Here is a 25,125-nt window from a genome sequence, read left to right on the forward strand (position 1 = left end):
ATAACTCTTCACTTTATTCAACTGTGTAACCCACCCCCACCCACCCACACATATTGCTAATTTAAAATTAATAAATAAAATAGGATAAACACCCATGTACAATAGTAGGGATCATGAGTGATTGTTAGAAAAGACAAATATCCCAGTGATGTTCTTTTCAGTTTTTAGAACAGTTCAAAATCGTCATTTCAAAATTTATTAGCATTGTACAAAAGACAATGCATATTTTATGAAAGAGAAAATTGGTTTTTTTTTGTTATATCATACTTTTTTGCTGGACTGGAAATGACTTTGACTTCTATCAAAGTTTTGCTTAATGGGAAAGTAATGTATTACTTGTCTCCCCCTTTTTTATTCTTTTCTACCAAGATTTCTTTCAATATGGTCAGAAGTAATCTTACTTCAAGGTGTGTGTGTGTATTTCTACCATGGCAGAATATTCATTTTATACAGCACATCACTGAGGCCCTAGAAGTATTAACAAAATTGACTTTTCTTGTTGAAAAGCAGGGGTCAAAATATTTTCCCATTATTATTATTATTATTATTATTATTATTCACTCTGTCCTATATCTGATGCTCCTGGGTCAGTGAAATCCTATACAGATCTACTTAGTAAGCTCCACTGAATATAACTGAACTTACCAGTGCTTTTTATTTTAAAAAATGTTTAGGGGTACTCTCATTTTGACCTAAGAAAATCACCATTTTATAGTTCAAATCGTGGGGAAATAAATAAAGTAAATGGACAAAAGTACCAAGATTCACAAAATGTTTAGGGCTATGTGTAACCCGCATACCTCCAGAAAAAAGCACTGAAACTTATGCCCTAGTAAGTGTATAAAGGATTGCAGCCTTTGAGGTGCAATTCCATACTGAATTACCTGGAAGTCATATTGAATTCTGAGTAGTTATGTACTGTGTTACACTTTTAAAATTGGGAGTTAGTTGAAAGATAGAATACTCTCTCTCTATGTGTGTGTGTGTGTGTGTGTGTGTGTGTGTGTGTGTTGTTTAACTAGGAAAAGCTATAAAATCAACACTGGAATTGAAGCTATGTTCTTGGAAATGGTTTTTTGTAAGGTTATACCGCGCAATCCAAAACCAAGGTCCACAGGGATGAGATAATTTTGATTTAGTGAATCTTGGGCATTCTCAGCTGAGCCAGGCTGTTAGTCTCTTACTCCAGATCAGATCAAGATCTTCTGAATGAGCAAGCTCCTTAAAATGGCTTAATTTATGCCAGTGTAAACCCCAAAATGAATATTCAAGGGATGTAGTGGAGGCAGGACAGGGCAAGGAGAGACTTACACCTATTCCAAACCCTGTTCAGCTTGGTTGTGTGACCTAGGGCCCAATCCTTGAAACCCAGGACCTATACTCACCAGCTGGCTCAACCTGGGGCTCCTAATGGAGTTTGGGATAAGGGTAATTTACACCGGTATAAATTACACTGGCCTAAGTTACACCAGCTTCCTGTGGTTAGGACTGCTGTTAGTCATGTTCAAACATATCGCTGCACATTGGTAAAAGACCACCCCAATATAATCTTGATACAATAGCAGCCAATCAAATCAAATTTGCTTTTTTATTTTCTGGTCAATGCATACAAGCCCATATCAGTAAAAACTGCATGCATGCACTCACACACACACACACAAATGATGCAATCCAACATACAGCATCCACATTTCTTCTTTTTCTTTTGCAGTTTATCAATGTGCATGTCTGCTTTGGTAATGTACTGGGGGAGGTTTGCAAAGGAAGAGTTTGGATTTGATATCCCGCTTTATCACTACCCGAAGGAGTCTCAAAGCGGCTAACATTCTCCTTTCCCTTCCTCTCCCACAACACTCTGAAGTGAATGGGGCTGAGAGACGTCAGAGAAGTGTGACTAGCCCAAGGTCACCCAGCAGCTGCATGTGGAGGAGCGGAGACACGAACCCAGTTCACCAGATTACGAGTCTACCGCTCTTAGCCACTACACCAAACTGTAGCAAACTATGCATGCACAGTGTTTTCCACAAAAATTGGAAAACAACAACAAAGGATAATTCCTAATATTCCACTTCAGAAGCAAGGCCAGCTGAAACTCCAGAACGCTGCAATAAATTTGGATCAGAATTTCAAGAGCATCCTTAGAGAAAGGAGCCACTAAATCACTGTATAATTTATATTAGGTAGGAAGTGTATTACCAGAACAGTTCAACTTCATATATAAATTGTAAACGTAGTCGGCTGCTTAGATTTTACTGGGGATTTTATTTCAACAGATAAGCTCATTGCTCTGCTGAGACACATAGTATCAGGTTCTTATATAATTGCTTGAGATATTTTATCCATCACATATAATGAAATCACCCTGTGGAAACAAAATCCCTTTCCTCAAATCACTGGCTGCTACTGAATGAGACCCAGCAGTCTTTGGCTATCACAGCAAACCCTTTAAAGTTGCTCAGAGGTCTTTTTCTTTTTTTTAAGGCGAGCAACATTTACGTTTTAGAGTAAGTAACTGCCAAGTATGGCAAATCCAATGAGGAAAGAACAAGGGCAAAACCACATGCACCTGCATGTTCACTCCCATCTCAGAACAAAGAACATTTCCAGACAACATGTTTATATAGCAGACATGGAACAAAGCAACACAGCCATTGCAAGCCAATGCTGCCAGTGCCGAGAAGGAAATGCCTATAGCAGGTAAGCTCCCAAAATGTTTTAAAATAGTAATTAAAGACAAAACAACCAATCTGCAAATGTATGAATGAAGTTCAAGCATGTAAAGAAAGGCAAGGTCTAGTAGAAATTCTAAAGTATTGATCCATTAAAACAAACAAACAAACACATTTTTTAAAAGAAGAAGAAGAGGGGCTTCCACATATACCAGAAAACAATTTAAAGGCATTCCCACAAATGGGTGGCAAGCTCAGAGACAGCACAGGTCCATTTTCCACTGTGGAAATAGCCTGGCATTTCCCAGAGTTAACTGGAGCCTTCAAAATCCTTTTGGGGAAGTGTTTGCTTGAGCAGCAATTACCAACCAGAATAATGGATGAAAAATATATGAAGATTTAAGTTAACATGTGAACATTATGGATGAAATTTTGAATTCTAAGGGGCTTCTTAAGAGTGTTCTCCAAAGATGCAGACCCGTTTCTGAATCAAGCTGGGTGGGGAGTTAATACTAAAATTTACTTATTTAAAGTACTTCCTGTACTCCCTCTCAAAGGAGACCCTTGGTTTGAAGTCAGGAGTGAACTGACACTATGTTGAAGATGCTGCGCTTCCATGGTATAGTGGAAGGGTATGTTTAGCACCTCTTCCATAACCTTGCTGTGTTTCCAGCCTGCTATTTTTATTCTTACCACTGTGCTTTTAAATTGCACAAGAGGGTAGCAACAGAGGGATGGAGGGCTCCATCCATCCTCCACTAACCTCATTTAGGAGCAAAGCACAGGCTATAATTTTGCCTTTTTAGAAGCAGACAGATAACTTAGGGCTAATTTATAAGGCAGGCACAGTCAAATCCAACTGGCAATGTGAGCGGATGATTGTTACTAGGAGGAACAAGAACCATTGCCAAAGCTGCAGACATTCACTGTTACGAACAACAATGAACCAGTGTGAAAAAATATTAAGATTTTAGGGTTTTTACTTTCAGGGAATATTCTCTGCCCAAATCCCCATTCACATTTAAAATGCTTATTGGACAATATGAGGCCCAGGCACACACACAACTGAGCATACCAATTAGTTTCAGCTTCCTGACATATGACAGCTTTCCAGTTTGACTTGGGTCCTAAACTAGTTGCCCAAATACTTGCCAGCGAGGATGACTAAAAGAACAGTAACACAATGACTCCTGCCCTTTCATAAGATGAGACATGTTATGCACCAGTCCTCAGCTTGGATCAAGATCAAATTAACAAGCTGCACCACAGTCTCCAAGTCCCAGCCCAGCAGCAGGTCAGGTTGACACTACCTCGCTTTCGTAAATACTTTTTGGAAGATAAACGTAATCTACAAACACGGTCCAAAAATCTGAACATAGACTTTCCCCTGCTAATGCTCCAAGACTTCAAAACTCCCAGAGCATTCATTCACACACCGTGCCTTAAAAGCTCCAGAAAGAGCTGTTACAGTAAGCTGTATCATTGATCAGGAGATTAATGGCAGATTGGCATAACAGGCTACCCAGGCTCCAAAAGCAGCTGTTACAGACCACTGACATAATAGACTGTGGATAACAGGCCACCCAGAGTCTATTTTCTTTCCTCACTATAAAATTTCAAGCCATAGCAGAGCCCTTCAAGGATGCGTTGAGGCATAGTGACACTGGAAACACTTCGGTGCACTTCCAAGTATCCTTTCAAGCTCCTTGGCCAGCACTTTAAGTGATCTCAGTGACACGGAAGCCATTCTGATGGGCCATTTTCACTTATTTACCCACAATGTTAGGCTTTATTTGGAACATTACCTAAAGCTAGCCACGTAATTCGAAAGAGTCCCACTGACATTAACAGAGTTACTGGCATATTTTACAAACCTCAGCCCTCCCAAGTTGAATATGCTAAGCCACTTGAAATAATGCCAAATTGGCATTTGCAAAACCACAGGGAAGGGAGGGACTAGGGCAGTGGAAGGGCACTCCATTCCTCTGCCACTCCACTCTGGCCTTTCAAAGGACAGAGAAAAGGAGAAGGAAAGTCTCCTTCCCACCCGTCACCTGACCCTCTGCTATGACTGATGCCTCCAAGCAGACTGGAGGTACTTTGACCAGACAGTGGAGATAAAACACAGTCATGGTCAGGTGGTCAGGTGCTTGAAGCTGAACTGATGGGGAGGTTTGGATGAGTTGGCTGTGCTGCAATGCTTTTTCAGGAGGAGTAGATCCTGTCTCCCTGATCCACCATATGGACAGCCAAATCCACCAATAAGCACATAATTTTAATGTACAACATAAATGGAGACGTAGCCTAAATTCAGGTGCTACCTGGGGTCCTCATATGGTGGAGCAGCAGCATATCACCCTCTCCACCATGTACCAGTAGATGATAGCATACATGTCAGGGCCTCCACACAAATGTCTAATTGCATCATTATCCTATTCACACCATTTCTCTACCTCAAAAAGAAACAAAAATGGAATTGTGAGGCAGAGAGGGGGAAGTACAGCAATGAAACCCTGCACAATGTTTCCAAAGAACCCTTAGCTCATATGCTGAACCATCTGTTTAAGGGAGGTGCACACTGTTTCACAAAGGACCATAGCTCAGTGGTAGAGCACCGACCTTGTATGTGGAACATTGTAACACTCAAGTCTCCAGGTAAGGCTGGGGAAGACCCCTGCCTGAAATCCCGGAGAGTTATTTTCAGTCCATAGACAATACTGAGCTATATAGACCAATGCCGTGATATGGCTGCTTCCTATGTCCTGGCTCTGTTTTCTTTCTTTAAAGTGCTAGGAGTGTTTTAACTCAGGTCTGCAGGCTGCCTTCTCCTCTATGTACCACCACCCTTTTAAAAACGTGCTATGTTATGAGCCTCTTAAATCAGATACACCCAGCAGCAGCCTCCAGGATTACTGAAGCACTTCCCATGAACCAAGTTAAGAGACAGGATCAAGAGCATGTTTGGATAATAATGTCATTTGCATGAGCCCAGAAATCCAGAATGTAACATTTTCTGACTGATCTGAACCCTGTATCTAATATTTTCCCACTGAGACCGGATAAATCTCTTAGCCTGATATATTCTCCAGTGCATCACAGTGGGCTGATGAGTCCCCTGCGGTTGAATTACTGCAGAGTGATTCTCAGCAAGGTCATAGTTCTGTCTCTTTGCTCACCTTCTCAAAAGTGTGATTCTGTAAGAGACTCTTGATGATGCTTTCATGCCGATCACAACTTGACTAAGGAAAAGAGACTACTTAATTGCCTGGCTCTTTAAAAATGAGACAGGAATATCCATTCATTTCACAATCAGGAAGGCTCTGCTCCCTTACATGACAATGCCTTTTAAAAATAATTTCCCATTACAAGTTTCAGAGTTGAAAAAATAGTACACTGATGGTTTCCCCCAATGAACAATGCATGTAATAATATTGAACCCTTGAGGAGGAAGTATGTATCCATTAGGCAAAAGCCAGAAGATTTTATTTGAATCTATCTACAGGAGGTTTTGCTTTGAAGATACAGGTGAAACTCGCAAAATTAGAATATCGTGGGAAAGTTCATTTATTTAAGCAATTGTTTTCATTTGCTACTGGAGTTTAATATATGAGATAGACTCATGACATGCAAAGTGAGATATGTCAAGCCTTTATTTGTTAAAATTGGGATGATTATGGCATCCAGCTGATGAAAACCCCAAAGTTGAGATTGTTAATTTGGGGTTCTCATCAGCTGTACGCCATAATCATCACAATTATAACAACATAAAGGCTTGACATATATCGCTTTGCATGTTATGAATCTATCTCATATATTAGTTTCACCTTTTAAGTTGAATTACTGAAAGAAATGAACCTTTCCCACGATATTCTAATTTTTCCAGTTTCACCTGTACATATATTTGGTCATGATACAAATCATAGAAGCTACTATAGGCAGACCTCATTTTATTGTGCTTTACAGGTATTGCTCCTTCTGGGGCAGCCTGTCCCCCACCCTTCTTCTGGCCATGGGAGTAGAGATGGCTAGGGCTGGAACCCAGTTTTTCCTCTCCCACCCCTGCAGCCAGGGGGGCTGGTTTAATAGACTATAGTATATTGTAAACCTAACTTTTGTATGTATTTGGGAGGGGGGAGGAGAAATTGTTTGGTCTAGAACTGATCCTGCAACATCTCTGAGGTATGCCTGTATTTCCAAAGAGGGGGGAGCCACCTGAGCATATGCAAGTTCTCTACTGGAAATGGGCAAATCCGTCATTTTTTGTTTGTCTCAGTTTCTCATATTTCCAGCTTAAAATTCTCCCCATTTCCACCTCTGTTGGTGATTGTGTGTGTGTGTGTGTGTAAAGGGACCCCTGACCGTTAGGTCCAGTCGCGGACGACTCTGGGGTTGCGGCGCTCATCTCGCTTTAATCTATTTATCTACTTGCTTTTGAACTGCTAGGTTGGCAGGAGCAGGGACTGAGCAATGGGAGCTCACCCCGTCGCGGTGATTCAAACCACCTGCGTCCCATATATATGTATACATATAATCAGCATTTAGTGCAAAATTTTTCTAATAAACACATTTCTATACATTTTCCACACATTTTACCCAGGTATATGCAATCATGTACACATTACTTGAAGAACTGCATTGGAAACATTCATCAAATTTCATATTTCAATGGATGGCCGGGTTTTGGCTATCAATCAGATAACACAATTTTCCAACATTTGATTAAAAATGCATATAAATATGTGCATTTTATGTAGAGAATGAATTCAAAGGTAGCAGCATTTCTAATGACTAGGTCTGCACTATACTATTTCATGAAACACCAAAATCCTGAGGTAAAACTCTAATCATGTTGTCTAAGATCGCAATCTAGATATTTATAGTGCCCCTCATCAATTTAAGTGCTCAACAAGATAATAAAAAACCTACCATCATAATACCCAGTGAAAATCCTACAGGATAAAGGTATCACATGTTCAGAAGATTATAGCAATTGGATTCTGGTTATCAGAACATAGGCAAGGGTATTCCCATGACTGAGAAATACCCAGATGTATCTTGGCTTCTAATCATAGATTAAAGTTAGAATTACAGTTAGAATTACATGATATAATCAAGGATTATCTTGGAGCAGGTTTTCCTCCCAAGAAAAAACTAGAATGCTGCTGGAAAAGGTGCAGGCAAGCTATCTGGCTTCATTCTCCATATCAGCCTGTACTCAATATGCCCCCTGGAAGAAAGTATTCAGAAGTATTTTCTTTCCAGTGATAGATCAAAAACAACTTTTAAACCTTTTTAGAGTAGTTATAAATCCCACCAGCTATCACGATGTTTTCAAGAGCAGAATTTATTTTGTCTGCTTTTAATTATGCATGGTGCCAGGCCACATTATAAATGCAGTCACTGTTGCAATGATCATAGATGAGACTATAAATGCACCCATAATCCAAAGTGATGTAGCCTGATGATTACAACATAATACGAAGAGTTTAGTAATCCATCAAATTACCCACCAGCGGTTGCCTATTTTCTGTAAGTAAAAGGCACTCTGGAGGCAAAAAGAAGTGATGATCCCAAAAATGTATTAGAACATGGCTTGAAACAACATGTGACATAAGTCATGCTTCAGCACATATAGGAGAGGTTTGGTTATGAGAGGTGAATATCTTAACACTCTGGAAAACTTTGGGGATTTGCCCTCCTGTGGGGGGAAAATTAACAACCACAATCTAACACAGTTATACATTCATAAGTTTAAGAAAATAAATGGGAAAGGTGCTTAGTTCAACTGTGGCCATTAGCCATAAAACTGGCAAGCACACAATATGCATAATTCCATGAAAATGGAAATTAGTTTGCTACAACAGAATAAATTTGATTTTTACCAAGGCAACAACACTAGCAGTAGGGATATGTAAAACCCCCATGACAAGTGTTGCTACTCTCACATTCTCTTAGCTTCCCTCCTAATTCCACAGGTGTTTTGGTCCAAGAAGATGCCTCCAAATGCATTTCAAATGTCACTTGGGGGGGGGGGGGACTGGTGGCGCTGCAGCTAAAAATCAAGGACAAGATAAAAATGACAAGTCAAAACAACAGCATTTATTTGGGGAAGAGCTGACTTTCCATCATGTCATTGGGCTGGAAGGATCATTTATAGTATTTAGATGTTCAAAGAGGCATTTATCTTATTTTTCAAGGGTCATTTTCATGCTACAGAAGTGATGTGACTATTTGGAGGCAGGCTGTAGACATGTTATGAGAACACACATGGGAAAACTCCTACCTCAACTGAGTTAACTTCTATGTCACTTTTAAAATGTTGATGTTATCTTTTTCTGAACTGATGACCTTCATCAATCATAGTTATGTTAAAAATATACAATCTGAGACAATTTAGTATTTCTGTTTAAAGTGTGTCATGTTGCTTTTTGACAGTCATTACATTTTGTCAGTCTCTTACCGCTACTTCTCCACTGCAGTTTCTTGACTGGCAAACACCAGCTATTCTGTTTGGAATCAGAACATCTTCCCAGCAAGATGGACCCTTAAAAAGAAAAGATATATATATATTTTAAAAATCAGAAGAAAAGTTTCACTTACTCTGCTTTGGAATTCTCCAAAAGAGACAGGAAAAGCAATAACAACACTGCTTAAATCACTAAATAACAAAAGGAAAGAGGAAACCCTGTAAAAATAAAAAGGTAACGAATCCAGAACATACAGTGAAATGTACATTAAATGTAAAAGCACATTACAGAAAGATATGGGATTCAAAACTATAGAAATGTGAAATTAAATGCATTCATGTTAACTTAGTTCCCACTGCCATAAATCAAATACACTGATGCAAATACACTTTAGATATTATTACTTCTGGTATAGCAGCTGCCAGGGCTCACCACACTGAACATATTTCACTTGAGATAAAAGATCTTAAGCAGTTTCCACTTTCTGGGCACAATGCAAAATGTTGAGTTCTGACCAATGAAGCGCAAAAGAGGCTGAGTCTGAGAGATCCAAAGAACATCTTTATCCCATGTGAACCTGCCTGCCCATTGAGATCTTCATCAGAGACCTCACTGCCACTGGAGGTCAGGCAGGCAGAAATCTGGAACAGTGTCTTTTCTGTGGCAGCTCCTCAACTGCTGAATGTTCTCCATATTCACTTGGCACCATTTATTTTGTCTTTCAGATGACCAAGAAAAACAGCTGAATTTGTTCAGTGCTTCAGGAAGCTAAGATGAGAACCTTTCTGTTGCTTTAATGCTGCTCTTATGTATGTTGTTTTGCTTGGAGGGAAATAGTTGCTTTATAAGATCTTACTGTGAGACAGTTTTCACTGTTTCTAAGACAACTTAAGCACTTGTTCTGATGAAAATATGAGGCATGGATTTTTTAAAATAAAGAAAAAGGGGGAAGTGTATGCAAGATATATAAGCCACCAAATAGGAAGACCATCCGGGTGAAGGTTCCCCTATCAGACCTTTAGTAAATACATGGAGGTTAGATATGGGGCATTCACACACTCACTGAAAATGAGGAGCATAATTTCTGAAGAGGGCTAATGGTCAATCTTTACTATTTAAACATCTGAGAAAGAATTATCTGTGTGTGACTGCAACAATTCTATTCTAAAAAAGCAATTCTTAGAAGCGGAATCTATTTAAATGGTATTTTGCATAAAGCAAATGCAGTAAATAAATGAGGATTGCGGAAGGAAAACTGAATAATTAAAGCCCAAGTTTACTGCATCTATACGCAAGTTGTAAACTATGGTAATAGTCTTTTTACAAATTTCCAAAGTTATAGAAGGTTCACAGACTTAAGTGATATTTTGCTGAGACTTTGCAATTGACAAGAAAGAGGTTGGTATAGATTTTGTGTTTAAAATTTGGTCACAATTTTACTTATTACTTGCAAATAATTTACTATTAACATATGAACAACTGAATACAGATGAGGGAAGAATTATTTATCTTCAGGGAATGTGGCCAGGCTATATATCCTGCAAATATCCTTCAGGTGCCATGCGTCAACTTGAGGTTTCTAGCTATGGGGAAGCTTTGTGTTTAGTCCAACTGTGAGTGTAAGAGATGGTCCCTTCTCCAGTAGCTTCTCAGATCTGCTAACCAAGTCCTTGCCCTGTTATACTGCACAGATGCTATGTGTAGGTGTATTCCAGGCCCCATAGTGTACTGCTCAAAGGAAGTAATAGTACCACTCTATTCTGCCTTGGTCAGACCACATCTGAAGTATTGTGTCTGACTCTAGGTTGTTGAAAGCCCCATTTGTGCCGCAGCAAGTTTATTCCTAGGAAAGGGTGTTTGAACAGATGACGATAATTGCATGGTTCTCCTAAATTAAACCTGTTAAGAATACATTAAAAATTGGAAACCTAATTTGCCTCCTATAATAGTTTTGTATCAGAAAAAAGATGGAATGTTTTTAGATATGCTATTCCTATTCTAGACATAGAGCTTGAAAATGGGGGGATTGTACATTGTCAGTATACAAGGGAGGTACTGTTTTTGATAAAGGAAGTGGGAAATGATCTGATGCCATCTTTGCATGAAGTACGTGATGCATGTAAATTGATGTACCTTAGGAGCACAAGGATTACCTAGCATCAAGGCTTAGCATTGCCAGGCAACTGCTAAGATCCCAGTAGGGCCCGCTCTTGAACGCTGACTCACCTGTATTTGCAACCACTACTACCTGCTTCTGCGCAGCTGCAGTGAAACTGGGCTCCCTGCACACAAGTGAGCCCAGTCAGCATAATTCCTTTCCTTTTCCTGACAATTAGTGGTACTGACCTATTACTGATTCCTGCAGAGGTGGTGGCAACAGTGGCCTCTTCTTAGACTGGTTCAGAAAATTAACTTAACTGTCCCTGATTTTTGTTTAGCTTATTCTCCAATCCAACACAAGTTGGTGGCAAGTCACTACTTGTCTTAAATGATTGCTTCTTACAATACAAGCCTGCAAATCTGTTCAGGTTGTGGTACTTCCTTCCCTAGGAGATCAGTCTGCTGCCTACTTTACAGACATTGTGATGCCAGTTAAAAAATCTTTTGATTTTGATGAGCATGTAAAATCTTGGATTGCCTTGCTTCCCCTCCTTTCTGAAATTTGTATCTGTTGCTCTAGCTTGACAGTTACTGTCTAAAAGTTGAACTATTTTCAAATGGTGCTTGCTAGCTGACATGGGCACTTCTAATGACACAGAAATATGGACTTCAAAATGTTAAAATAAATCTTGCTAGGATTCAAGAAGTGTGTTTTTGTTCTTCTACTCCAGAAAATTTACTTGCTAAAGTATAGCAACACAGCAATCCACAGCTGGAGTCAGCAATGCTTCTGAATACCAGTTCCAGGAAACCACAGGAGGGGAGAATGTTGTGCTTGAATCCTGTTGGACTTCCAACAGTCATCTGATTAACTACTGTTAGAACAGAATGCTGGAATAGATGGGCCATTGGCCTGATCCAGGAGGCTCTTATTCTGTTCTTAAAATGGAATATTGTCATGCCTCTTCTCATTAAATTTTACTCAGAAGCAGCAACAAGGAATATTATTTGAATCCCAAAACAATTTGATCACTGCTCTAGCGTAGCACTGATGCAGTGAATGGATTCCAGCAACATGGGTTCACTCAAGAGTGGGCTAATGTAAGAAAGATTAGGCAACAGACTAAGTCATATATTGGCTTAAACCTTCTGACTGTGCAAGTAGCTCCTTTGCTCTTCCATCGCTGGAGCAAATAAATCAGGAATTCTTCAAGTAACTAAGTTTAAAAAGTTTTGGAACAAGCCAGAATATTATGTAAACTACAAACCTTGTATAAATATTCTGGCTCATTCAAAAGCTATGAATTATTTAGTTTCCCAGTTTTGACAAAACAAGAAAATATGGTTAACAGAATACTTCCTGGTTTGCTGATTCATAGTGTGTGATTGTCTAAAAATGGTCTCAGTGTGCCTTGGAACTGTGTTTAATTGAACCCAGTTTCTCATTCCATTTCACCTTTGGATTGCAAGTTGGATGGCAGGATGAGCAAAAATCACATCATTTATTCATGATTAATGGCTACCTTTTAAGCATTAATCTGTGTGCAAATGTTTATTTTGGTGCAAACTACAAACTTTGCTACTCATCTGGAACAAAATACACAGAAACCTAAAATATTAATATTAATGATTTTTTATTGTTCTGTGAATTGGCTTAAGCAACAACAAAATACCCTTTTTACTAAAGATTCTCCAACCCTGAGGGAGTCCTCTAATCTCTCCCTGCATGTGAATTCTCAGTTTTGAGCACATTTTTACTTAAAGCACTCATAATAAGACATATTTGCATATAAGCTCACCAAGACAACTTAATATACAAATCAAGGACTTTGATTTGCATTTCTGCTATTAACAACAATAATTAGCAACCTTGTCTTCTAAATAACAATTTGTGCTGCGCCACCATGTAAATAATTTGTGCCACACTGAAGTATACACAAGAGGTAATAAATCAAAGATGTAGGGAAAGTAGATCCCCACAGCCTCTCTATGAATATTCCCAAATAATTAAAACTGGTTTAAATATGGTAACTGATATGCATGGCTTTATCTAAAACAGTTTTTGTGGGACTAACACTGTAAGACGCCAATAAATAAATAAAATTCAAGTCCCTTCTAAATGAATATGCAGAGAGAAGCAGCCCCTAAGTAATCCAATTTTCACTGAAACAAAATGTCTATACAGTACCACAGTCTTGAATTTTCTGTAATATATATAAAAATGGTTAAAATCCATCCTGACCCCCAAAAAGGTCCAGTTCTGGAAAATGCTCTATCACAACTCCTCAGATACTGCACTTTAAAACCGTAAAATCAAGATTTCACACAATACCTGAAGAAAACAGATTGCTACCTAGTCCATTTCTTATTTTGCACAAAATCAGCATCCGTGGGTGGGGGACTAAATATTATCAAGTGTGCCAGAGAGAAGCAAAGAATCTGTGTATCAATTCAAAAAGAAAAATATGTATCCAACAAGAAATGTCATTAACATATTAAAACCATAAAACATATTAGCATACATATTTGCTATTTATAAAGTTTACCAATTGCACCTGGAATATGTTACTGAAATATTATTTTAGAGGAAATACATACAAATAAGGAATAGAACACCCAATTCATCCAAGAAAAGATTTTGATAGATTTGCTCCAGTGCTGCAGTCAAAGACCCATAGATTATTTACTTTGAATGCATAAGACAAATTGTTTACCTATATAAGGGTAGGGGGCAGGAGAGGATTCCAACTCTATCTTTACTTTGTAATAGTTTTGTAAGGGTGGGGAGGGGGCATTTGCATGGCAAAAAATCAATGACTGAGAGGAGGTGCCAAATCTTTTCCCCGCCTGTCAATTATTCCCTGGAAATGATTCTTCCAGCTCATGTGTGTTTGCTTGGGTTTGTCTATTTTTATTTTTATTTTTATCATCATCATCATCATCATCATCATCAAATTCTCCTTAGCTGAGTTCTCAAAGCAGAAGCTTTTTTTCCAAGGGAGAATCTGTAGGTGAAAGGAGGTGAAAGGACTTCCTCTTCTCCTCAACATTCTTCACTGCAAACATACTACACAGTCATTCACATTAACTGTCACATCTTCTCAGGAAACATGTGTTTACCTGCATAACATAAGCTCCATCCTAAAATGAATCACACATTTCACCAAAGTGCCATATGATTATCTGTTTCTTTAGGGAACCTTAACCCCTGTATATTTGTGTAGCGGCGGGAAACTTACTTTACTATGAGAGGTAACCTATTCCTAATGGATTTTTTATTTTTTTTATTTTTCCTATCCTGTGTGCTCATTACAAACTTGTTATCTGCTTCCTTGGAATCTGGGCTTAAAACACGCTCATGAGAAACACAAAGAGATTTTGAGCCAAGGATGAGAGCAAGCAGCTAGCAAAAAAATATGAAGTCAGGTGAATTGTCTGTCATCTTGGATAAATGTCAATAGCTTTCAAGCTAAGAACTAATGATGACAAGGGGCAACTAAAAACATTTGGTCCCTGATACCTGAATCCTAATTCTAGGAGATACTAACACCTAATTTCCTACACCAGCATTCATGCACATGCATCCTTTCAAATCAGAGCATCCACACCAGCTAAAATATTTTGTGATTTATAGCTGGGAAGAGAGAAGGAAGTCAACAACATACTATATTATTTAACTCTGTTGGAACACAAATTGTGTGTGTGTGTGTGTGTGTGTGTTACTTTATGAATCACTCTGCATACAGAACTGTCTATATCGAACAACAATGGGCAAGTCTTTATCAATAAGAAGAGACCAGTAATAAGCATATGGCAAGCTAATTCCTTCTCCTGAATTAGAACATCAGAAACAAACAAAGGCTAATCTTATTAATAATCCAGACAGCCAAAGCATGCTTATCTGAATTTATAAACCCCAGAAATCATCATGTTATTTTCCGAAGACATTTCTGTTTTGCCTGCTTATGTTTGGCTTGTTGCTGTGAAAATCTAGCTTTTTAAAAATACAATAAAAGAGAAGGCAAATACTTCATAAAAATATTAAAGCCTATTTACATAATAAAAAGAACACCATTCTAGCTAGTTTAACTGGCCTGAAGTTTTATGTAAAGGAGGACAACAAAAGAATTGGGGAGAGTGTTTAGCTGGTATAAATGTTGATATATTGTCATTGTGCTATTTCCAAAACAAGCCTATAGATTATTAAAGGGTTACTATATACAGTCGTACCTTGGAAGCCAAACGGAATCTGTTCTGGAAGTCCCTTCGACTTCCAAAACTGTTGGAAACAGAAGCCGCACTGGATGTTTGGCTTCCACCCTCTTCATTTCTCTGAGTGTTCTGTGAGACAAGGGGGGAAGGGGAGCTGACTGTTGCAGCAGCAGAAGGAGATTCCATGGATTCTTCAGCAGCCTGCATCATCTCTGTCTCCTGACCCAGCTCCTCTCCTGCTTCTGATTCTGAACTGCTCTCTGTCCCAGCCTCTTCTTGCTCACTAAGCCCTGTTGCCTCTTCTGCTTCTGACACCTACTCCTTCCCATTCTGCCCCCTCTTCTCCCTCTCTCCACTCACTGCTGCCCCACCACCTATTCTCTGGCTCTGAGGCTTCTTCTCCTGTGGTGTCCCTTTGGGGTTCCCCTGGGGATTCCCTGGCTGGTGCTTCCAGGCCAGTGCATGACAGTTTTTCAGAGCCCTTTTCCCAGTGAGATTTTTATCCCAGTTTTTACCAGCATTGATTTGAAATTGTATTTATATAGTTTTTATTGTTAAATGGCTTCAGGATGTTTTATGAGAAGTAAGAGGCCATTAGTGGGACCTGCCTAGCAAATGCCAGCAAGGAAGGATTTGCCTCACTTACAGGCTGAGTGAGTTCTAGATGTTCAGCCTCACTCCCTTGTCCTTGAGGTCTAATGACAACAGGACAACAGCAGGGAAGACTAAGGATGAGGGCAGGATATGCTGCCTAAATAATCCTGGTTCCATGTGGACACAGCATGTTGTTAATCTTTCCTATACTTCACTGGAAAGTGATGGCATTGTACAAATATTTTGTAAGCCACTTTGACAGCCTCTCGGAGCTATAAAGTGTTATAAAGTACAACAGTCCCACAATTTACTTAAATTATCGGGATTGGGCCTAAATCCAAAATTGTGTATAGTCAAAACCCATTGGGGTCACTGGTGGTGGAATTGATAATGTCATTTTGCTGGAACCCTGCCACCTTTTTATTTTTAAATTTGGCACACATGTAAAGCTGAATACACACAAGTTAAATGATCACAAGTGTGAGCTTACTGTATTACAAACACACACAAACAACACTCAAGCACCTTCATAACAGTGCAGAAGAAAGACGCTACACAGGTCTGAGCACCATGAAAAAGTTAATCTGGGCAAATAGGTTATTGCAGTGGAACATAATGTGGGATACAAGGTGCTCAATTTCCATTTTCAGAATCTGTTTAAGGGACCAGATTTCTCACCAGGTAAGCATGCAATTCCAATAAAGAGAAGGTCCCTTTAGTAATTAACCCTGGCAGAATGATGCCATTTCCCCTCCATGACAACTCAAGGCCAAGCTACCAGTTGCTGAGAAGTGAGGAATGCACTGTCACAGTCAGGTCCTGCTTGTGGCTTCCCAGAGGTATCTGCCTGGCCATTGGGAGACCAGGATGTGGGACAAGATGGGGCTTGGGTGTGATTCAGGAGGACCTTCTTATCTTGTAACTCTTGGTAGGGCAGCCAGGGATGGAGCCTTTAGAAGTCACACAGGTGACTGAGAAAAGAACCATAAGTGAGCTATTTGGTCACTGTAGGGAAACAAAAGACTAGCTGAATATATCTTTGGATCAAGAGACAATATTTCCAACTGTCAGCAGAGAAGAGATTATGGCACAATTTGCAATGCTAAGTATTCAGTAAGTTGGTTACTTCCTCACAGTTTTGGCAGCTAAAGCTAAAATAAAACTTTAAATTATGTATGTTAACACCCTGCTTCTAAGATACAGATCTCCAGCACCTCAGGCCATGTGAAGAATAAAAGAAACTAAAAAAGAAATGCACCTTTAACAGATGGACCTAGGAGCTTAAATTACTGATAGAAGGTGACAAGAATCTCCTGAGGGGATTGCTCATCCAATGCATGAGGTTAAGGATGAATTATCAAGGACATGAAGGTTCCATGGTCTTATGTCATACAGACAGATCTGGGGAACATATTTCACTATAGTCTGTGAAAATGACAAGTACTCCCACATTATCCTTAGGTGCTTTTCTCAGCCAGCTGTCCTTCACAGAGCACCAAGACAAAAAGAAACATTTAATGAACCTGAGAACTATCCAAATTCACCAGAGAAGGCAGTACCCTGAAACTCACATTCATAGAAATTTGTCCACAGGTTGAAAAGGGACCGAACTAGAAATGTGGGTTGTAAAGACTCTTTTTCAGTGTGCTCAGTTAGTAACTTCATATTCACTGTAAATCTCCTTTGGTTTACCCGAGTGACTGCAATAAGATATTTCTTAAGAGGGGAGATGTTGTGATAATAGCTTGAATTTAAAGAGGCACTTGTGCAGGACCTTTCGCTTGGGAGCAGCAAGAGGAGTCCTACTCAGAAGTTGAGAATATGTGAGTCCTACTCAGAAGTTGAGTCAGCCATAATAATATAACCTATTCCATTGTTTATTAAAAGGTATTCTCTTCACATATGTATGCTTTGTACTTACTGAACACAACATTTAAGCAGCACACTCACAAAAACAATATGCAGAGACAACACAGGAAGAGGTCACCCTTCTACTTTGTTTTAGGTACCACACCCTTACTTTACCACACCCAAATCCCTACTGGTATGAAAACTACCATTCCACTGTTCAAGCTACAGATACTAATCACATTTAGCTGTTGTTAATCTAACCACTGTTCCACTTTCACAACACGAATTATCTGCCACCATTCTGAGAGCTGTTTTTTTATTATTATTAAAATGAACTGAAATGAAATAAGCCACCCAACACAGAAGACACTGGTTAAACAAACTTCACATGAGGGTGCAGTCAGTTAAAACACGTTAACATAGCTATGGTTTCTAGCCTCCCAATGGAAATGTTTAAAATGCTAAATTTTGTAGTCCATTGAAACAGAAAACACTTAAAACCCTCACTGTTTGCTAAGTGTTCACTCAGAGAAGGAGTTAAGTGCTAGAGCATGTGTATTGCATATTGGTTCCAAATTTAATCCCCAGCAGCTGTAATTAAAGCAAACCTGGCAGCTGGTTTGGGAAATACCTCTGCTGATGCCAGTCAAAGAGGGCAATGCTGGGCTGGATGGACCAATGGTCTGATCCAGTATAAAGCTGGTTCATATGTCATTTTAAACCTTTCTATTGAAAAAATAGTCAACAGACCTTAACTATGTGTCACAGCTTGAATGTTTTAAAGCTATTTCAGATTGCAACTATGTTATCTCCAAGTGATAGGCATATGGCAGCTACATTCACAACTTCCCTGAGTCATTATAAAAGCACAGACATTTTAACCCCCCCCCCCAATCCTTCCTTTATAGGAGATAAGCATGTGAGTGGCAGTCAAGTGGAATATGAGCCTTCTTGAAGGAAAAGAAAAGTATTCACATTTTAAGAATAAAGCCACAAGACTGCATGATGATTTGTGTATGGCTGATTTTATTGTGTACTTCCTAGGAAAGTCCCTGACATTATCAATATTTGTCTCATGCAAAGACCTTAGAGCCAAAATTCCACCTGGAAGAGATTTGAACGGCTATCCAGAGGCATTTCAGGATATGAACCAAAAGGTTTACAGCATGCCAATCCAGCTAATTCTATTGCTTTTAATTCCAGCTGGACTTAAAGTCTTATCTCTGCTCTCCAGGCCTTCAGATACGGCCTATCACAGTAGCACCAATTCCCAGTGAATACTCAACTTCATGACCCGAGTGAGATTAAATCCCTCCAGATAGCCCAAGTAAATGGTTCATAACTTGTCCCTGTCACTTTCACTAATGCCTTTGTACCGCGAAAGAAATCAGCAGCGGTGTAAATATCTACCAATTATGAACTCTATTTCTCTCTTCCCACCAACATTCTCAACATCTATCAGTGGTTCTGGTTGTGTGTTTCCTGCTGAGAATACAGTGGTACCTCTGGTTAAGAACTCAATTCGTTCTGGAGGTCCGTTCTTAACCTGAAACTGTTCTTAACCTGAGGTACCACTTTAGCTAATGGGGCCTCCCACTGCCGCTGTGCCGCCACCGTGTGCTTTCTGTTCTCATCCTGAAGCAAAGTTCTTAACCTGAGGTACCATTTCTGGGTTAGTGGAGTCTGTAACCTGAAGTGTCTGTAACCTGAGGTACCACCGTACAACACAAGTATGCAGGAATGGGCTTGTTCAAGCAAAATAACACCCTCCCTGCCACCCTCACAAATAAACCCTCTTTGTGTTAATCAAATGTTTGATGTTTGTACAAAAATTGTATGCTATATAATTTGAAGTTCTGATCCTTGGTTATATAGCAGTATCAAGTGAAAGGACCATAGGTATATCACAGCAACAGAGTGAATCTTGCAAATCAAGCTATGCCACAGCACACTTCCACAGACAGAACAGGTTGTGTGTTTCTAAAAGGAAATAAATGGAACTGAAATTGATTGATTGTGTTTTTTATCAGGACACAGGACACTGCTAAGACCAGGTTTCTAAAAGCTGTCAACCTTTCCTTTAAAACAAGCACATGAGATAATCCATTCCCTAGAAGATAAGTCAGCTTTGGGTGAGAAATAGTTGTGGGAATCAAATCAAGATAGCTGAATGCCCAGGACAAACTGGTTGGGTTTTTGGGGGTAGATTTTTCCTCATAACAAAGCAAAAATGAACAATAGAGCAATTAAATCTGCTTACCTGAGAAAACTGGCAAACCCTTGAACCAAAATCATTAACAAAACAGTAGATTTCAGCAAATAGAACCCCTTCAAATGTGTTAGGTTTGGGGGACAAAACACAGATGGGCAAAAAATGGAAACTTAAAAAAACCTATTTAGTTATTAGACCAGAGACTGTTGAAGTCTAAGAATAGAAACAGATACAGGTAGGTAGCCGTATTGGTCTGCCATAGTAAAAATTCAGCAACTTCTCTTTCCAGTCTATTTCTAAAATTCCCTTGTAGTAAGACAGCTACTTTGAGATCTTTTATAGAATGTCCTGGGAGACTGAATTGTTCTCCTACTGGTTTCTCTGTCTTGTGATTGCTGATAATCAGATTTATGTCCATTTATCCTTTGGCGTAGGGTTTGGCCTGTTTGTCCAATATAGAGAGCTGAAGGGCGCTGTTGGCATTTGATGGCATACACAATGTTAGAAGATGAGCAATTAAATAGTCCTGAGATGGTATGTTTGATGTTGTTGGGGCCAGTAATGGTGTTGTCCGGGTGTATGTGGCAGCAAAGTTGGCATCTGGGTTTATTGCAGGCTCTAGTACCAGTGTCCATGTTAAGTCCTGTTGTTGTATTATTGTGGGTGAGGAGTAGTTTAAGAGTTACAGTAGGTGGGAGAAGAAGATAGAAGACCACTAGACATTACAGAATGTCACTATGATGCAACTTTCTCTGCTGCCCACAGAGCAGCCAATGAAGTGAAAAACATATGGGAAACCACCTACAGGTGAAAGAAGAGATGAAGATAAGGGGTGCAACATTGATTGATTGATTGACAGTAGCCCTATGCCTCCAGCAACATCTACTTACAGCCTAAAGGTTGATTCAAACGTGTGCTTGCAAGACAGTATCTCACATCACTCAGTATCTCATGACTGAATATGTGAACTACCTCTACTGAAAAATACAGTATTTGTGATAATGTAGGAGGATAGGAAAGTTTATTCTGTGGTGTTTTACATGTGATGGCTGCAACCCAGAAGCAAATCATTACGCTAAATTTCAGTTATCTGCACTAAAATCTTCATATGGCCAAGAACCAAAAGGTATAGAACTCCAGCTTTTGTCAGCTCTGCATCCTTCAGGCTTCTCTCCACATGGTCAGATATGTCTCTATTCTCTAAGGATTCTGCTACTACTTGCCCCTTCCTAATAACCACCACTATTTCTTCCACCTTTCTTCTTCTATTGTTGAGAGTATTGCTGCCACCACTTGACCTCTGCTGTTTCTTTCCCCCTCCCCCATCCCATTATAATGTTGCTCTAATGTTTTCCCTGCCAAATTCTGTCTGCTTTTATCCAAATTCTGTCTGCTTTTTTTATTGGGGGTGGGGAGATCAAGCCTTTATTATATATGTGTGCACACATTAGCGGGCAGTTTAATGAATTCCTTAAAATTTTAAAACACATGAGAAACTGGTTGGCTATCTTTGTCATGAGCTATAGAAATTGACCCCAGAGCTATTTTTCAGTATGTAATGACCCTTTAGATCCCAAACGCATTCTCAAAAAAGAAATCAGTGAGCAAATTGTGGTCTCAGTCAAGGTCTTGGACTGTCCTTGAGTAACATATACTGCTTAGGCACCAACTGAGGTCCTCTCAGCCTCCACTATGTATTCTGTGTCAATGAGATTACCTATGGTAAACACAAATTATATTTAGGTTGACAAAGCACGGCCTTCAAGGGTTTGACCTACCATCAGAAGTGAGAAAATGTAGACAACATCATAATGCGATCATGACAACATATTCCCACAATATGCATTTGCTTTAAGATTTATAAATGGAATCCTTCAATAGGCATATCCAAAAACTACAGTTCAACTCCTACTAAGATTTTATTAGCATGGTTCAGACAAACCTCAGTAATTTTTGTCCTGCAACAGTCCATCAGGATAGTTTTGTTGTTGTTGGCATCTGTCTGTCTTGGGAGACAATGGAGGAGTGTGCCTTTGGAGGTGAAGTCAAAATGTTGGAGAGTTAACGTATCTGCTGTGGCTGTAGAGACAGATATGGGAGAGACGTGTTTTATTGCAGCTGGGGCAGATGAAGACATCCGGTTTTGCTGCTACAGATGCACCATGGAGTTTCTTCTTGTTGTACTCCTCACAATGGTCATTGCTCTACTAGTCACAACTGTGGATACACAACCTGAATATCTGTCTCCAGGTACTGTAATAGTCACCAAGAATGGCGATGTCAGCAAGCTAGCCAGCCTTCATATCTCATTTGCAGACATCTTTGTTGGTCTGCCAAAGGGCCTGGTGCCTGAAGTCAACTCCCTGTAGAGCACATCCTTGGGGATCCTGCCATCTTCCATTCTGTGGACATGACCAAGCCAGAGTTGATGTTGCTGTGACAGGAGTGCAAACATGCTGGAAATGTGGGCTTCGGAGAGCACAGATTTGTTTGAGACTCTATCCTGCCATGTAATGCCCAAATCTTTCTGACACAGTGCAGGTGGAAGGCATTGAGGTGTCACTCCTGGAAGTTGTAGGCACATCAGAGCATATCACAATACAATAACATTTCTAGGAGCAGAATTTTCTTAATTGTAGGCAGCTGGGCACCCACTGAATTGGTGTTTTAACTGAAGTTGTCAAATAAACGTTTTGGATTGGTTAACTGATATAACCAATGAGTTGAATGAATTTAAACATATGAACGTATTTCTCAACCTCAAACAAGAAATTAGTTGGAAAGAAGCAGGGACAAAGCAGGACAAATTTTAATTTGTAAATGCTAACTTCAAGGCTTCCTGCTCTCCCTCATCTTGGTTATCTTTTAATCAGGCTTGGTGTTGTAATCTCATTGCAGAGCAACAATGTGCAGAGCTCAATGGAGTGGGAGGCCAGAAGAATCTCTGAGGTGTGCTTGCCTGAGGGCAGAGTCAGCATCCAAAGTCAGGTCTAGTCCTCAGGTCAGACAAACAGCAATCCACATGGTGAGACTCTCCAGGGTTCACGGAATCCAATGATCATGGGGTCATGGGTCAAGATGGACAGGAAGCAGCAAAGTAGGACCAGGAAGACAAGCATTGTTACCAGCATCTGACTGCTGCTGGAAGCTCTGCTTAAGAAGACTGAAGCCAGCTGGTTCTCATCACTGCTTCCCTCCTCTGTGTTTCCTCTACAAGGCTGAGTAGCTGCAGGTGGAGCCATTCCCCCTTCTCCCCCTTCAGGCTGCTATTCATCATGCAAAGCTGACTCCTGGCCTATGACCCTTGGACTGGATAGCTCTTCAAATAGAGGACTGTAAACAGGACACATGTCCACCCTGATTTAGCCTGAGATAGAAGTATCTCCTTTGTCTAACAGGTCAGACTTCATTTTAACTTCTGCCTTGCTTGTCTTATCTTCAGTTATTTATTCTGTTGGCACAGCTCACTGAGCAACCAACTATGACCTGGTTTAGGGGGAGCTGAATCTGTTGGTGGTAGATTGTACTAGGTGTGGACAGAAGGTGGTAATAGATCCTGTTTGTCCTTTCTCAGCTCTAATTCTGTGACTGTGACTGTGACTGTGGAAGACACTGGCATTTTTTGTCTTTGCTTTTAGCAGCAAGCTGCAAGCAAAGTCAGGCTGCATACTAATTATACTAAGGGCTGAGACAAATTCAATGGCAAGTGTGTGTTTAGGGAGTGAATGCAAACTGAGCCCCTGGCTCACTCTGCTAAATCTGATGGAGAAAGTATCAGCAAGGGTACAAGGAGAGGCAACGAAAAGAAAAGCTTAATCTGAAAATAGAGGAGCAAGTCCCCCCCCCCCGCAAAGTCCCAGAACTCCAACGCAACTTGTTTGATTAAGTTCCAATTTGAAAAGAAGAAAAAATGGTACAAACAACAAAGACGTTTCTTTTCTGGTCTGAGAATACACATCAGAAACTTCAAGCTCAAAGAATTCCTCCCTACTACCCTGCCTGAAAATGTTAGATGCTGGTCCAAAATCAATCATACAAGGAAGTTGCATTTCTACCTTATTATGTTATCAATGGCGCTGCCCCCACATTCTGCTTTTAATTATTGTCTTAGATTTCTGTTGGACAGCATTTTCTAAACTAGACAGCACAGTTGGACTGTGATCATCAGTAGCTTCTCCTGCCTGATTAGGTGTCTACCTTTGTGATAAGCCTCTGCTTTCTTTTATTAAGTTACTTCTGATTCTGAAAAAGGGGCTGGTGAAAATTCCTGTCTCAAAATAGTCACAGATACTGGCAGCTCACTGTGAATTTTATTTTCTACCTTGCCATGCACTTATGTTATGGCACCAGAAAAAAAGATTAATTTGTGAGAGATTAAAGAAACAAGCAAACATTTTTAGCACATGATAACAAAAAAATAGATATGTTAAGAGTCAAGTGAAAACATATTCCTTCCTTCATTTGATATGCTGAAATACATCCAATAAAATGTTTCTTTTCTATAAGGTCTCATACTTGTTCTGCTTTAAAGTCAGTGATTCATATCATGTTTCTGAAAAGATAGCATTGAACAAAATAAAAAAGGGTTAAGTATTTTATCATCGCTACTAACATGAGTTTGGCCAAACTGCAGGAGGCAGTGAAGGATAGGCGTGCCTGGCGTGCTCTGGTCCATGGGGTCACGAAGAGTCGGACACGACTGAACGACTGAACAACAACAACAACAAATTTTATCATCATGTTCCAAAGTGCATACCCAACTGATTTAAATAAACTATTGCCCTTCCTCTTTCTTGTTTGACAGAATGAAGCTGTCCAACAGTCTTTACTATGAATTAAGCTCATTCCAAAGCACCCAGAGCCAACATTATAAACAGCACTTTGCAAAAGCTCCAAAATACAACTAATGAAAAAACATGTATAGCAATGAGACCCATTTGCAAGAGAAGCAAATACCTAAAAACTTAAACTAATACTGAAACACACACACACAAAATCAGTCCAACTGGAATCCATCTCA

General features: G+C 39.7%; 1 protein-coding gene across 1 annotated transcript in view; it reads right to left on the minus strand.

The window, feature by feature from the left end:
- Positions 1-25,125, minus strand: part of PRKN (parkin RBR E3 ubiquitin protein ligase) — a 494,073-nt gene that overhangs the window by 297,024 nt on the left and 171,924 nt on the right. The window contains 1 exon segment of the mRNA XM_033144126.1: positions 9,130-9,213. Coding sequence (XP_033000017.1) covers positions 9,130-9,213 — 84 coding nt within the window.

The sequence above is a fragment of the Lacerta agilis genome, chromosome 3 (genome assembly GCF_009819535.1).
Source record: "Lacerta agilis isolate rLacAgi1 chromosome 3, rLacAgi1.pri, whole genome shotgun sequence".
Taxonomy (NCBI): domain Eukaryota; kingdom Metazoa; phylum Chordata; class Lepidosauria; order Squamata; family Lacertidae; genus Lacerta; species Lacerta agilis.